The 15467-nt window shown below is 41.8% G+C and overlaps 1 protein-coding gene across 1 annotated transcript in view; it reads left to right on the top strand.

Moving 5' to 3' along the window:
- Positions 1 to 3059: 3059 nt before the first annotated feature.
- The window catches only part of tmem65 (transmembrane protein 65), a 50043-nt gene continuing 37635 nt past the window's right edge, over positions 3060 to 15467 (top strand). Inside the window, exon 1 of the mRNA XM_061741446.1 lies at positions 3060 to 3571. Coding sequence (XP_061597430.1) covers positions 3355 to 3571 — 217 coding nt within the window. The 5' untranslated portion in view covers positions 3060 to 3354. The remainder of the gene's footprint in view (positions 3572 to 15467) is intronic.

The raw sequence follows: 15467 nt of genomic DNA, 5'->3' as shown, positions 1-15467 counted from the left end.
GGCTGCATGTCGTAGACTCAAAACCAGGCTTTTAAATTCTTAGGAACGATTAAAAGATCCAGACAAAAGTATTCCCGCGTAGGGGCAGCTGTCTTTACAACATTAATCTCTCATCGCATTGGACCTGATGCACGTTTAGTCAAAATATTTCCCTTTTTTGCAGAGGCATCATTGGGAAAAGGTTAAAAAAAAAAAATTTCTTGTAAGTTTAGGGGGTAAAAAGAAAGAAAATCAGTTGCTTCTTTTGATTTCTGTCACGTCTGCAGCCCCGTGGTGCACTTTGTGTGAGTGTTGTATAAGGATAAATGAGATTGTGTGCATACTTGCCGACATGTAATGTGCTTAGACGGCGTCTTAAAGATGCAGTTTGAAATCCCTTCTATTTCGAGGGGGGAAACTGTTGGAGAGTTTACATGACACGACTGTTGAGAGAGTGACTGAACAAATTCAGGATCGACTCAGTGGGCGAGATTTGACAATTCTTTGAGGTTTTGAGTTGCATACCTTTTCTGAAAGATGCTGTTTTTTTTTTTCTTCCTTTGCTAGAACCTTACCTGTGAAGATTACCGCGGTTATTTTAGCTTGGCGAGGACTTGTCTGCACTCTCAGAATCTCAACTCGCAGACTGATAACACCTCGGGTTTGCGGGGGAACTCCACGTTTTACATCCTTAACCAACCGGATTATTCGTGAAATCGCCCAGAGCGTGAATGAAGGCGGGAGAGCCGAGAGGTTTTTCCATCGACTCTGTAACAACCAGAGCAAGAGAGAGGTGTGTCTGATCAAAGAGTGACTTGCTACTGTAATCACTGAAATACCTCCGTCATTACTACTACTGGTCTGTTGTGTGACCTCGCTTACATTTGTGTACGTTATTGTACATGTAATGAAACCAACACGTGCACACTTTGTCCATCACATTAGAGGTATCGGATGATTAATTTCCTGTGAAGGGATTTCCACATTCCTCTATACAGAAATGTGTATTTAATTTGTTTTAAGGCTTGTTTCAGACCCAGAGGTGGTTGCTTGTAATAATAAATAACCATGCAGTGCAAGAAAAGGTTTGAATACCTTTTATCACCCCTCCAAAAGTAAAAAAGATAAAATAAAGTTAATAAAGGAGAAGAAAAAAAAACAAAAGAAGTATTAAGAGTTGTTCAAAATGTTAGTTAACAGAAGTTTTGTTGGGTGGATATTATTTTGTCTCCGACGTGGTTAATGACTATATTGAACTTTGCTTCTGTTTTTCGAGTCCCACTGCCAAAGAGTACTTTAAAAAAAAAAAATTAATAAATGAATATCCAGGCCTTGAGAAGTTAAACCTTCCAACAACTTTATTCTGAAGTTGCAAAAAGTGTCTTTTCATGCAGTCTGTAATATGTGTTGTAATAAACTACCGACACAAAATGAAGCCCCAGGAAATATTTAAAGTACTGCTCTTTCCTCCCTCGACAGATCTCAGCCAGCACAAGCCCCTCCATCACTTTTGAGATCATCAATGTGAATTTATATAATTTTATTTAAAAAAAAGAAAGGCTTAAGTATTGAGTATTATGTTCAGGCTAAGGCTGCCTGCATGTTCTGAGGGTTTGACGATGAAAATCATGCTCCTAACTGTTTTGTCTGGTTGTGGAAATTAAGGTGTGGGGAAATCTGAATCTGTTTGTGTTAAATTTAATTGAAAAAGCTGTGCTTTTTGACATGCTTCTGCTATGAAGGACTTTATCAGTTTGATCGTGAAAGCTTTTTTAAAGGTAAAAGCTGTTCATTTAACCTTTTGTTTTAAAAAGAGATTTATGTAAATAAAATCATCTTTGATATCGCACATTGGAGTCTCTGCCGTCACCAACGCATTAAAATGGTTTTATGTGCTGAGCCGGGATGGAGTTCACCAGCAGATGGTGCTATTTTATTATCTGTAGAGGTGCTCGTGTAATTAAATCTCAATTCGATTAAATAGATGTGCAGTTTATCATATACGTTAAAAGTATGACGATTTGCTACTCATTAGTGTATCAAATTGCTACTAAAATAATTTATTGTTAAACTGGTCAACAGAAAGCCTCTGTACACAAAGAGGTCCCAGCTCCTTATGAATAAAAAATCTTAATAAATTGAAAAAAAAATTATATTTACAAAGAAAAATATAATTGCACGATCTTATAATGATGTAAAACGCTTCCTCGAGGTGTAATAAGCATAGGCATAGACATATATACATAGACGCCTCATCGACTGCGCAGCCGCCATCTTGGTCCGGGCACCGCTCCACTCAGTGTCATCTGTCTGGCTGACGCAGTTAAGTGTCAGTGCATTTAATCAGTCAAAACTAGCAGAATACAAAACTGATTGTCATGAGTATGATAAGTAGGCTATTTTGCAAGACACACAATATGTATGTGTATATATATATATATATATATATATATATATATATATATATATATATATATATATATATGTATGTATATGTATGTGTGTGTGTATAATACACATGTACAAAGACGACTGTATGATAGAGAAGCAGAAGCAGATTGTGTAAAACTCAGCTATTTTAATAATAATGAAGAAATAATGAATAATATATATATATATATATATATATATATATATATATACATATATACACACATATACACACAGGCTTCTTTGCTCCCTTTCTGCAGGTCAAGAGAGGTGAGAAGATTGATTTTGAGATTTTTAATTTCATTTTTTTTTTCTAATCATTTTTTTTATTTTATTTATATTCAATTGATTTTATTCTTGTTGCACCAGTTAAGCCTCTTGGCCAGATCTCCCTCTCAAAAGAGATTCAATCTCAAGGGATTTTCCTGGTAAAATAAAGGTTAATAAATAAATAATAAAAATAATACTGTTCTGTCTTATGCTGTCGCATGGGTAAGATGCCCGGACCAAGATGGCGGCCGTATTTCTCGCGCCCCAGCGGTCGATGAGGCGTCCCGACATTTAATGTGAAATGTCCCACCGGAAGCAGATGGTTTTATTTTGAAAGCCGCCGCCGGATGCGCCTCTTATTTTGACGGACTTGACAGAGTGAAGCTTCAACTTCATGAGCCCAACTCTTGACTGCCGCGTCTTAAAGGATCATGACACGCTCCGGGCGGCGGACAACGCGAAAAAAAGCGACATGTTGCACTTTTTGAAGCTTAACACCGGTTTTACACAAACAGCGAGAGAAGAGAAGAGAAAAGTCGGGTTCATTTCCATTGATTTCCAATCTTAGTAGTGGTATCAGTTCAACTTGGAGCGCTGCAAGGAGACTCAGCAGGACTCGAGAAAAGCAGGTTTTACATGTTATAAGTCGTCGCTGTTGTTCACTTGAGGGCGATCATGTGGAGGATATCCGCGGCTGTGCAGAGGTTTCCTGCCCTGGGGCTGCGGCGGGCTGCTCCCGGCTGCTGCATGGGGACGCACGGCCGGAGCGAGCCGGCGGAGCCGCTCGACTCCCCGGGCCCGGCCAAGGACTTCATCTACCGGCTGCAGCCGCGCGAGAGGAGCGTCCTGCTCCGGGAGCTGCAGAGCTTCACCTCCGCAGCCATCGCTCAGGGTAAGAGGAGCAGGTCAAAGGTGGAGATCTGAGAGCTCTCTGGGATATTAACAAGGGAATACCTTTTATATAATTATGTAGGCTATATAAGATAAGATTCTCCCTCAGTGGGGAAATTCACTTTGTGCAGCAGCAGTACACTCAACACACACATGCAGGGAAAGGGTAAAAAAAGTAAAAAATATATAATTACGAAATATAAACAGTATATACATTGAAAACAGTATATACAATGAAAAATGAAAAGTAGTGCAGTACGAGAAAGAAAGAAAAACTGTGCAAAAAAAGCAGGTAGGATGTGTATGAGGTAGACAGATATTGCACATGTTGTTATATAATTTATATTATATTTATTTATATATATATATATATATATATATATATATATATATATATATATATATTAGTGGTGGGGAAAAAATCTATATTGCAATATATTGTTGCGCTCTCTGTCGCAATAAATGACGGCAAATATCGATATTTTATTACAACACATAATGGATTTACGCGGTTGTCACCGTAGGCCTACTATTGTTCATGAACTGCAATTTGTCCAGCTGTACAGTGTTTACATTTACAGGACTAGGAGGCAGCGAGGTACTATGCAAAACTAAGTTGCTTACTGACTTTTCAGTATTAGAAACAAAGCAGTGCGCTGTCCTGGTTTATATAAAACATGTTTTTAATGTTCATGCACTTTAATTTGTCCAGCTGTACAGTGTTTACATTTACAAGCCTAGCCGGCAGTGAGGCTCTATACAAATGCACTTTATTTGTACATTGTATGAAGTTTTGGCATTGAATAAATGCATAACTAGAGACGTTTTCCTTTTTATGGGTATTTTTTCTTTTTCAGTCACATATATCGTTGGTGAAATTTCTTACAATATATCGAATATCGTAGATATCGTGATATTATCGTTATCGTAGGCCACATATCCCCACAGTATTGAATTGTGAGTTACCCGTATCGTCCCACCCCTAACACACACACGCACACACGCACACACACACACACACACACGCACACACACACACACACACACACACACACACACACACACACACAGTACAGACCAGAAGTTTGGACACGCCTTCTCATTGAAATAAATGGGTGAAGTGTGTCCAAACTTTTGCTCTGTACTGTATACGTCTGTACCATGTTGATTTCATGTACTTTTATTCTAAGAGCTTTTATCGGTCTTGTTTTTATCGTATTTCTACTTTTATTGTAGGGTTTTATTTGTGTTATTATTGATGATGTTTTGACGTTCTGTTGTCTGTGAAAGGTGCTATATAATTAAAATGTACTTACTTATGTGTGTGTGAGATTTTATCCCAGAGATAGTGATTATTGGGTAGAAGGATGCTGAGTTTTGAGCTGGCAGGCAGGAGGCCCAGAGGAACCAAAGAGGAGGTTTATAGATGTAGTGAAGGAGGACATGAAGGTAGTTGGGGTAGGAGAAGAGGATGCAGAAAACAGGCTCAGATGGAGCAACTGATTCGCTGTGGCGACCCCTGAAGGGAAAAGCCGAGAGGAGAAGAAGAAGATGTATAATTTATCCCATTTGTTTTATGTTTATATGTTAATGAATGCACTGGTGGTCTCTATACAGTATGAAGCAGCACTAACAATTTACTTGAGTTTGGCTTGAATTTAATATGTTGTTTCCAGAGAATAACATTATTATTGTAGCTGCTGGCAATGAGTTATGAGTGTTAAATGTGAATATATGTCTATTTTTCACAACATAAAGTGGCTGCTGCAGGGGGTGTGGCAGCAATGGGTTTACTGAAGCAAATAAAAAGGTTTGCTTTCATCCACTTTAAGACTTTAACTTGTCATAAGCTTCACTTTGTTCAAATTCAGAGGAAAGAAACCAAGTATTGCATGTCTGTTGTCAGTTTAGTCTGACGGATTTGTGTCTTATATATCTACTGATAACTAAAACACTAGTAAATGACTAGTGTGGCTTCACATTTGCAGTTTTCTGTGCTGCCTTGGCCATCGGCCTCGGCCCAGGATCCAGGATCTCAGCCAAAGTGCTTTGCTCCTTGCTTTTTTTCCTTTTGGCCTCTAAGCATAAACTGCAGTATCAGAAAATAATGGCAGCTGCCGGCTGTTCCCTGCGCTTGACGTCTTGGTGTAGAGCACGCCGTACTGTAGCTGTTGTTTTTATCGTTGCCAAGTCACAAGACTGCTTCCAAGACTGTGCAGGTGTTCAGAAATGCAGTGTTTTGGCCATTCTTTACTTTTTTAGCTCATCATAATTGCTCTTTCAAGCTTAAGTGTGTGGAACACACACACACAAACGTGATTTATATATTTATATCAGACAATATGTCATGAATATTTCAACGCCAGGTATGATTCGCTCCGAACTTTAATGTAAAAATGGCTCAAAAAGACAAGTTGAGTAATATACTCCTTTCTTGTGTGGCACTTTGTGGCTATTATGATTATTTCTGTGATATATCTCCTGTCACAGATGCTGCAGTGCGGTGAAACTTCCTCCTTACAGGTCAAAAAAAAAAAAAAAAGATTATGCATGCGGTAGATGTGAAGCTGCACCAGTCGTACTGGTCGTATGTTTGCCGTGAGGTCGGATCAGCTCACCCTTCTGTGACCTGTTCTCAGCTGTATCCTACTAAACACCGGCTCAAACTCCCGAAACAGAGAGACAGATTTGGAAGAGAGTCAATTTCACGTCTTATAAAGTGCAAGTATGATGAAAAACATTTTTTTTTTACTGCAAGTTTCCTGCCACATGCACAGATGACCAATTCCGCTTTTTTGTTTTGTGCACATTCTTCTCCGTATGCTTAATTTCACAAGACCTATAGCGTTTGAATAATCAAGCCCTTCAGACTGCAGTGTGTTAAGCTGACTCACAGTTCTTTATCTGCATTTAACAGGAGTTCCTCATTTTTCTTCTGATAATTGTAGATACGAGCCGACTTTAAAGTGAAGATCAATATTTTCCACGTATCAACGGCCTATGAGACAGTGTGGTGCATATTTTCAATTCCATGTGTGTTTGGAGGGTGTGTGTGTGCAAGCACATGGCTGACGGGTGTATAATTCCACGTTTGATCAGAGGGTGTTTTCTGTTTCCTAACAACACTGACTCATCGTGGCACTAAAATAGTAAAATCAGCGGTTGAGTCAGGAGGGTCTGAGTAACGTCTTTGTGTTTCTGGACTGTTTGAGTGGAAGCAACATGCTGGGGATGATTCTCAGTCACCCAGGCCTTTGTAAAAAGCCTGACTGAGAAGCAGTTGGAGCTATTTTGTTGGTTGTTGAAGATTTTCTGAGTCTGGAGAAGATCAGAAGTTTCCCAGGAACGCCAGCCACATATAGAACGACAGGCTTTCTGCTTTTCTTATCTATTCAGTTTGATACTGTGGTACTTTTCTCAGATTTCTCCACCGACTTGCCTAAAGCCCGATTTAGATACTGTTTAGTTTGAAGTACTTTCTTGTGTTCCTTCTCTTTTTCCTCGGTCTTAGTGGGGATATTCTCAGCTTGATGGCAAAAAGTACTGCTGCTTAGTGTGCAGGAGGGAAAGAGGGATGGAGGGATGGTTGAGTGATGCCTCGCTATGTTGGAAAACGTGCATGGTGACAACAGCGTCTGAACATTATTGCACATATACAAATCTCTGCAGAGAATTTGTCCACGACTATTTTTATTATCGATTTTTGCAGACTAATTGTTGCACCCCAACCCTAAACCCATCCATGCTTCCGTTTCTGTTCTTCTTGTCGTGTTCATGGTGGTAAGGGTAAGAGCTAGATGACATCCATCCACTTTTCCACACATTTTTGTGCGCAGGTGTTGTGTTGTGTTGAGCAGGGAGCAGGTAGTAGTAGTCTACTTGCCAGCAATGTGAACCCGGAAATGTTGAGTACCCCAAAGTTTTATGTTAGAAATGTACAGTATGGGTCCCCAGCATTTAGAAACTGCCGGATGCTAACTTGCATATGTTGGGCAATTAGCATAATTAGCATAAATTAGCATACTCCAATATATGGACAATATTTCAGCAATTGCTTGGCCAATTTGGCCAATATTGGAGTGGTTTTGGGGGTTATTGAGGATGCTGAATCCATTTCTGACATTTCAAAATTCAAAATGGCCATTTAAGCCAGAAGTGGCCATATTTCAACTCCTTCTGGGCCGATTTTGATGAAGTTTCAGTCAGTTTAGAAGTTTTAGAAGATGCTGAATCGATTGGACTGGACAGATAACTTACGTATTTGAAATAATTGAAACAACTCGGTTATAAATTGTAAGATATTTATGAACACAATTATCCAAACAGTGCAGAACATGTACATTTTAATTCACCATTACACTCTGAGGTGACTGGGTATTGACTTGGGTATTGGAGGTAACATAGGCAGGTACCATACCAAACTAGAATAATATGACTATGGCTATATAATATCCTCAAAAAATAGAGAAGGGACTATAATACAAGTAAAAAATGTTCAACAGGTAGAACTCATGAGTTTACACACAGGTTTTAAAACACAAATATACCCAAAATTATCAAAGCAGAAAACTCTATGTGAACTAGTTACACAACGCATTACAACTGGAAAACTTTCATCAAGCAAGAGCGCCTTGCACTTCTTCTACTCTGCACTGTATCCTCATCATATCATATCCTCATAATCAGTCTCAACCTCATCCTCGTCGTCTGCTCTTTCATCATCATCTTCTCCAGACTCTACATTCTTGTCTTGCTCTTCTTGCTGTGAGTGTGTGTACGTGTTGCAACATGTACCATCATAGCCTTTGCAGAAGCAGTAGCTGGTACAGGCCAGGCCTGCAGATGCGCAGCTGCACTTTGCTGTTGTACATGGCTTTAACCCAGCTTTGCAGCTACAGCTGATAATGTCCAACAGGGCAGGAGGAGCAATGGGGCTTGCATCCAGGATGGGCATGATGACTTCCTCTCCTTCCTTCCCGCCTTCTTTTTTGTCCCATCCAAATTTGGTAATATCCACAGCTGGTGGATCAGGGCGGTCTGCTGCTTTCCAAAGCAGCACCTGTAGATGGGCACGTCATCCGTGAAGGTGCGCGTTTCGCTCTGTAGGAGGCAGTGTCCTCAGTGCTGGGGGGTTTTACGCTTTCGGTAGATGTCATATCTGGCGACGTTCAGAGATGCCGACTTCCTCTGGTTGTACAGAGCCAGGAAGAAACCCCTCACTGCCTCTGTGATCTGCAAATCAGTAGCTCCCTCCTCTCCAATAAAGTGAAGCAGGTCACCAGGTACTACTCTCATGGCCTTGAGCGCAGTTATCTTCCCTTTCCCGGTGGGATAGGAGGTGGTGTCACACCCGGAGAGAGCATGCATAGCCAGGATGGAGCGACACTGCACACCCAGATTCTCTACTGTCGAATTGATATTGAGAACAGTGCCATCCCATCTCTCCATCTGCAGGAAGTGATGAAGAGAACCGTGTGCTCATGTTCTGTCCAATCTTCAGTGCATCTTGCACATTGACCTTTCCATCCGCCACCTGGCCGTTTATGATATGGTGGAGGGTAGTAGTCTCTGTGGTGAGTGGGTGGGAGTTTTCCCATAGCACTCTCAGGATTTTAGCCCGGTCCTCTGCGTCCAACTCCCGCCGTCCTTTGCCCTCTTCTTTGTGTCTGTTGGGCTTCATTGTTTTATCCAATGCTTCAGCATCATTGTACATCTCATCCAATGACTTGGAGAGATGGGAGCAGATACCAAAAGATTGGATCCACACGGCGACCTGCTCGGGGTTGGTGGAGATGCCTTTCATGCCTCCTACTCCCTTCCCTTGCTTGATGCATGTCTGCTCCCCAAACATATCACCACTCACTGCAGCTGCACCATCTGAGTGGCGGCACACATGGCTTCCGGCGAGGAGGTCATCCTTGGCAGTAGCAGGAAGGTGCTGCATGTCACGCAGATGCCATGTGATCCACCTGGAGTAGTGATGATGACCGGCGGCAAAGAAATAGGGCAGCATCTCTTCAAGGCACTGTTGTTGCAGCAGCCAGTCACCCTCTCTTTCTGCTCGCCAGAACCTGTGAGCTATTAGGGTTGGGGTGATGAAGCAATCCACCCATAGCCGGCCTGTGGGGTGATCTCTTGCTTTCTCCAGTAATGCCGTTATCTGCTCGTGAGTCTTCTCTCCCTCCTCCAAGAAGTCATGAAGAAGAGCAGACACAACCATACGGAAGGCTCGCATAGCCTTGGGCCAGGCCTTTCCATTGAAGATGGATGTCAGGCCTCCTAATGATGCACCTACTAGCTCCTCCACACCGGTTGAATTCATCAGTTCTCCGATTGAGCCGATGAAGGACATGAGAGTGTGCATCATCCCAGGTCTGAGCACCACTGATGACCATCGCTGTGGATCACTCCACTTGATCAGGCATGCGATCATGTACAGCTGCATGTCAAACGTTATATGACTGTGGCTCATGCCGAGCCGCCTGAGTGATGTGTCTAAGTAGGCGATGGTACTGAGCACTGTATCAGGGTGGGCAGGGGGCGAGTCAAGCAGTGGTCCAAAGACACTTATCGTCTTCAGCTTAGGAGCACTGTCATCACCATTGCGATCTTGCACAACATTGTAGGCTGACCAGTCCAGGGGAAGAGGGGAAGAGTGGAGCTGACAGAGCCAAGCAGCGTCCTTCTTCTGTGCTCTTGAGACACTCTGTTTGATGGCATCTTGGATAGCATCAGTTCTTGGGACTTCTTTCAGAGCTGGTGGAGTCATCTTCTTGGGGCCTGTATAATGTTCAATGACAAAACTGCTCCCTTCTGCTAGACAAAGTTTCCCAGCTTCGAGCTTCGTCAGACGGGGTAATTTTAGTGACATGACTCCACCACCAGGAGTGGCTCCTCCAGTGAACAGGATACCTGCTGGATTCTGCACAAACTGAGTGGCCATGGCATGAGTCGTGCGGCGACCATTGGGTGTGAAGACCACAAGATCAAAATTATCATCCCAACTGTGGATAGGGCCGATGCGCTTCTCCAGGCCAAATGTGCGCAGGTACTTATCTGGGTCCTCAGAAGCATATTTGGCAGCTGACTTCCGGAACCGTAGGACTTCATCATAGGTAGTGACAATACCATGCTCATTTAGGCTCTGAACCAGTTCTGAGCTACCATGTTTATGGTGGAGTTTCACAGCAAGCCCCAGAGTTGTCTGATTCCAGCTCCTACTGATGTGCTGCTGGATGCATTGAGCAAGTGTAAGTGATGGTTTAGTCACCTTTCCTTCCTTGGACACGAGACTGGAGACAAGCTTGAGGAGGGTTGGACTTGTGTCTTGTATGACCTTGTTATGTCGGAAGCTGCCAAGGTCATATTCACGGGGCAAGGGAATATTCCGGACCTCCGCCCGCACTCTCCTAACAACCTTGGTGACATCATCATCATCATCACTAGAGGTTTCAGCTTGTTTTACTAGTTTGAGTGACTTACCAACGCACTGTCTAAAGCCAACAATAGTCAGGCACCCTTCAACCCTCAGTACAACTACAGTGTCACCATAATAATCACACAAGTTGGATAGCATCTGCTTCCTGCAGAGGTCCCCCGAATTAGCTACATATACATCGTGTAACTCTGACACAGTCCAGGTCACCGACTTGTTTGCATTCATATGGTCAATGACAGCAGCTAAGCAGCTATCAACTGGTTTACAACTACCACTTGCACTTGAGTCAATAGACACCTTCCTAAAATCATTGTAGCACTTGGTGTGATACTGGGCACCAGCTGCAGGCAGGTCCAGGACGCCATTCACCCGTAGCTCCATTACCCTAGCCCAGTCATCCTGTCGCTCATCACATTTAGACAAGATGACGTCTTTGATGGATGGAATATTTGGTCTCTCTACAGTCTGGCATTGTTTAACTGGCTTCCACCTTTCAGGGTGTTTGGGGTCTTTATGTTCACAAATAAGACCACAGAAAAGACAATGTATCGAATACTCAAAGGCAGATACTTGAGAGCGAACAATTCGCTTTCCTGGCTGACTATGAGTTGAGTCTGACTTGCGTTTAGTCACATTTCTAGACGTAGAGGTATATGAGCTATAACATGATTTGTGACACAATATGGAGGCTGATGGAGCACCATGGGTAGCAATGATGTTTGACAAAGTCTCATGTATAGCTGTATCTCCGAGCTCTTCACTCCTATTAAGCAGAGTAGCTATTCCTTTAGATCCGGACGTTTTGAAGTCATTGTCCTTGCCGGCGCAGGGCGCGAATAGGCATTTCTTCCCTGACATGCCAATCTGAAATAAATAAACAATGCTCAATATAAGGATAAATACAGATTTCAATGAATCAAACCTTCTTTTTATGCAGTTGAATTTTAATAAATCTAGACTCAAATCTTCTCTGTGTAGTTAATAGATGATGCATCTCGGCAACTTACAGTGCAGCTGCAACATGCGTCAGTCAGATGTTGAATGAGGATGTATGCACCTGATTATGAACACCTACAATTTAAATAAAATGGGATTAAGATAAAAACTCCTTGAATCATAATAAAAATGAATGGCTGGGTTCCACCAACCAGGAATAAATTAAATTGTGCATATTAGAGAAGAATTCACTAGGTTTCCTAGATATCATAAGCATTAGCTAGCTATGCTAATCGCGAGTAGTATAGCTAGCTAACATTTGCTCATTAGCTAGCTAGTTAGTTATAGTTAGCCTGTTGGCTAATATAAGCATAACTCACTTTGCCAACTTTTGATAGATTATATTAAGACACTTAACGGTATAATAAAATGTTATTGAGAGGGAGAGATAGCCTACAGATAACATAAGCCTACATAAACTGTCCACCATCAAGGCATCCATGAGTAGAGTTACTGTTAGGTATTCTAAATGATGAGGTAACTTTTTTTGGTAGTTGTGGTAACATTAACTGTTGATGTATTAATTACTGTGGATTAAGTTTGTCTTTTGATTTTACTCAAACTCCCACCATGATATTTTAACAATTTAAACAACTCCAGAGATGGTTTCAAAATAAATAGATATATAAAACATTTAAATGAAATATGCACTACATACACACTGTAATTGTGGTTATCTGCTTCTATTTGATCTACTTACTTGCATTGAGACAATAATCCATATATAAAAAGCTGTGTTTTGTCCTACTTACCATCCGGCCGTTATTCCACCCGCAGCAGTAACCACAGCGGCAATCACACGTAAATGACACAATGTTGCGCAGCAAAAAAACGCGAGCAGAACTGAAGAAATTTAAAGAAAATGTATCTCTTAACATTCACACCAATGATATTGAGCTCTCTTGATTCTGAAATGTAAGACCAATGTGTTAAGCATATCAATAACCTCAAAATCAACTCAAAATTCATCAAAATCGGCCCAGAAGGAGTTGAAATATGGCCATCTCGGGTTTAAACGGCCATTTTGAGTTTTGAAAATGTCAGAAATGGATTCAGCATCCCTGATAACCCCCAAAACCACTCCAATATTGTCCAAATTGTCCAAGCAATTGCTGAAATATTGTCCATATATTGGAGTATGCTAATTTATGCTAATTATGCTAATTATGCTAATTGCCCAACATATGCAAGTTAGCATCCGGCAGTTTCTAAATGCTGGGGACCCATACTGTACATTTCTAACATAAAACTTTGGGGTACTCAACATTTCCGGGTTCACAATAGGGCTCTATAGGCTGGCAAATAGACTATAGTGGGCAGTAGGGATGGGCGGTATTGACTAAAAAATGTATCACGATCATTTCTGGCATTTATCCCGATAACGATAAAAATTATGATAAAAAAAAATACCAATTCAACTCCACCTTTTTAACTATAAATCTATCACCACATTCAGTCTTTGGAGCCCCAAAACACTGTTCTAAAAGAATACTAAGGCCCAATCTCAATACTCCCCCTACTTTTCTTCACTCGCCCTTCTTTTCTTCCCTAACCCCTAAAAAAGAAGGGGGAGATTTTAGGGCACTTGAGATCTAGGGCACTTGGCCCAGGTGCCTGTCCCATTTCTCCTACTCCACCTCGTTTTCATCCCTAACCTGATCAGGAAGCTGAGAGCCAAAAGCAGTTTTAATTTCAGCTGTAGCGCTGTTAATATGGCACTTTATTAAGTTTTAATATTTTTTCAGGCATAAAGGTAACCTTAAGATCCGCAACCGGGGCTCAGTTTATCCAAATAACGCCTGTTAAGAAATTTGACCCGATGTTTTCGGAGATGAGAAGAGCCGCCGCCCCCGGGGAGCAGCCTCAGCTCACAGCCCGAGAACAGACGTGTCTGCCGGGTCAAGCTGCTCCGTCAGCCCCGGGAGAGAAACTCTCTCTGGGACGCTGCTCTGTTGAGAATCACGCCGGCTGAAATAAATCATTTAGGAAGATGTTGGTTTAATAGATGAAATCTAACAGTTGTAGCTACGCTCGTTAAGAAATTTGCTCCAAAATGTAGAGATTTTCTGTCTGCCGGCTCCGGAGTTTATGTCCGCGTTAAATAGACGCAGCCTATGGCGTAGCTTACGTAACCTACGGCGTCGCTTACGTAGGTTACGTAACCATATTCCGGCGCGATCTTAGCGAACAACGGACAAAAAAGGGATTATGTACATTCACTGAGTGAATATTATGAAAGTAAAATATTGGTTTGCGCCGAGAAATGTAATCAAAATGCATTTTTATGCAGAAACTAACTCAAAATATTGATTTTATTCCCAAAAAAATAAGAAATGTCCGCCATGTTTTTTTTTTTATTCAGTCCGCAAATGACGACGAAAAGCATTCTGGGAAATTTTCTTACCCCCTCGCTCGCCAAGTCAGCATCTGCAAACCCTCGATTTGAAGGGGCTATTCTCAGCCCCTAGCCCTCGTTATGCCCCCTCCCCCTAGGTGAAAAGAGGAATTGGGACACCACTACCTTCACGGGAACGCCCAAAATTTAGGGTTAGTGAAGAAAATATATATACATTTTATATAAATATAAAATATATATAATGTAAAATATATAATAAATTACTTGTATTGCCATCCTTTTCACTCGCTGTTTTTTAGCAGACTCTGCATATAATAGATGATGTTTGCTCCTCGTCACTCTTTTTAAATCCAAACCAGTTCCAGATAACGGAGCTGGAGCCTCGTTTAACAACGAGCTCCTCGCTCTCAGATCCGCCTTTCCCCATGTTTATTATGGCTGATTTATGGTTCTGCGTTAAACCGTCGCAGAGCCTACGGCGTAGGGTACGCGGCAACACGCACCGTAGGGTGCACGTCGCCGCGTAACCTACACCGTAGAGCTCTGCGTCGATTTAACACAGAACCGTAAATCAGGCTTTACACAAAAACCCATCAACGGGAATTTATCGTTTTTACCGCGAGATTACAAATTCTTACCGTGGGGAATTTTTTTGACGGTATATCGTGAACGGTAAAATATCCCCCATTCCTAGTGGGCAGGTAAGGAGGTGGGTGATATCCCGGGGGCCAATGCCACAAATGCATGTAGCTTGATTCGTAGTATATCCCCATTTCGCCATTTCCACCTTTGTTCGTCCAACTTTGGTTCTGAAGCAGTTGAGACACTTCCATTTAGTTTCATCCTCGCCTTTTGGGAGGCTTTCAGATGGCAGTATCTTCATGTCGTGGCTAGGAGGGGTTGCTTCTAGACTAGTTCTCCACAGATTCAGCCTTTCCTCGGAAAGTGTAGTGTCCAAGGCTGTTTAGAACTGTCAAATTGGTTTGATTCACTGCACGAATTGGCACAGATTACCTTTTGTAATACTGTATTTGACCCGGTCTTTGTGACCGTATAGAAACGTAATTCTCGTCAGTTGTGTGAAATAATATCTGAAAACAGGCATTG

Source organism: Cololabis saira, chromosome 15, assembly GCF_033807715.1.
Source record: "Cololabis saira isolate AMF1-May2022 chromosome 15, fColSai1.1, whole genome shotgun sequence".
NCBI classification, from domain to species: Eukaryota; Metazoa; Chordata; class Actinopteri; order Beloniformes; family Belonidae; genus Cololabis; species Cololabis saira.
The sequence above is the reverse complement of the archived record's forward strand: the minus strand, read 5'-3'. Positions and strand labels throughout refer to the sequence as shown.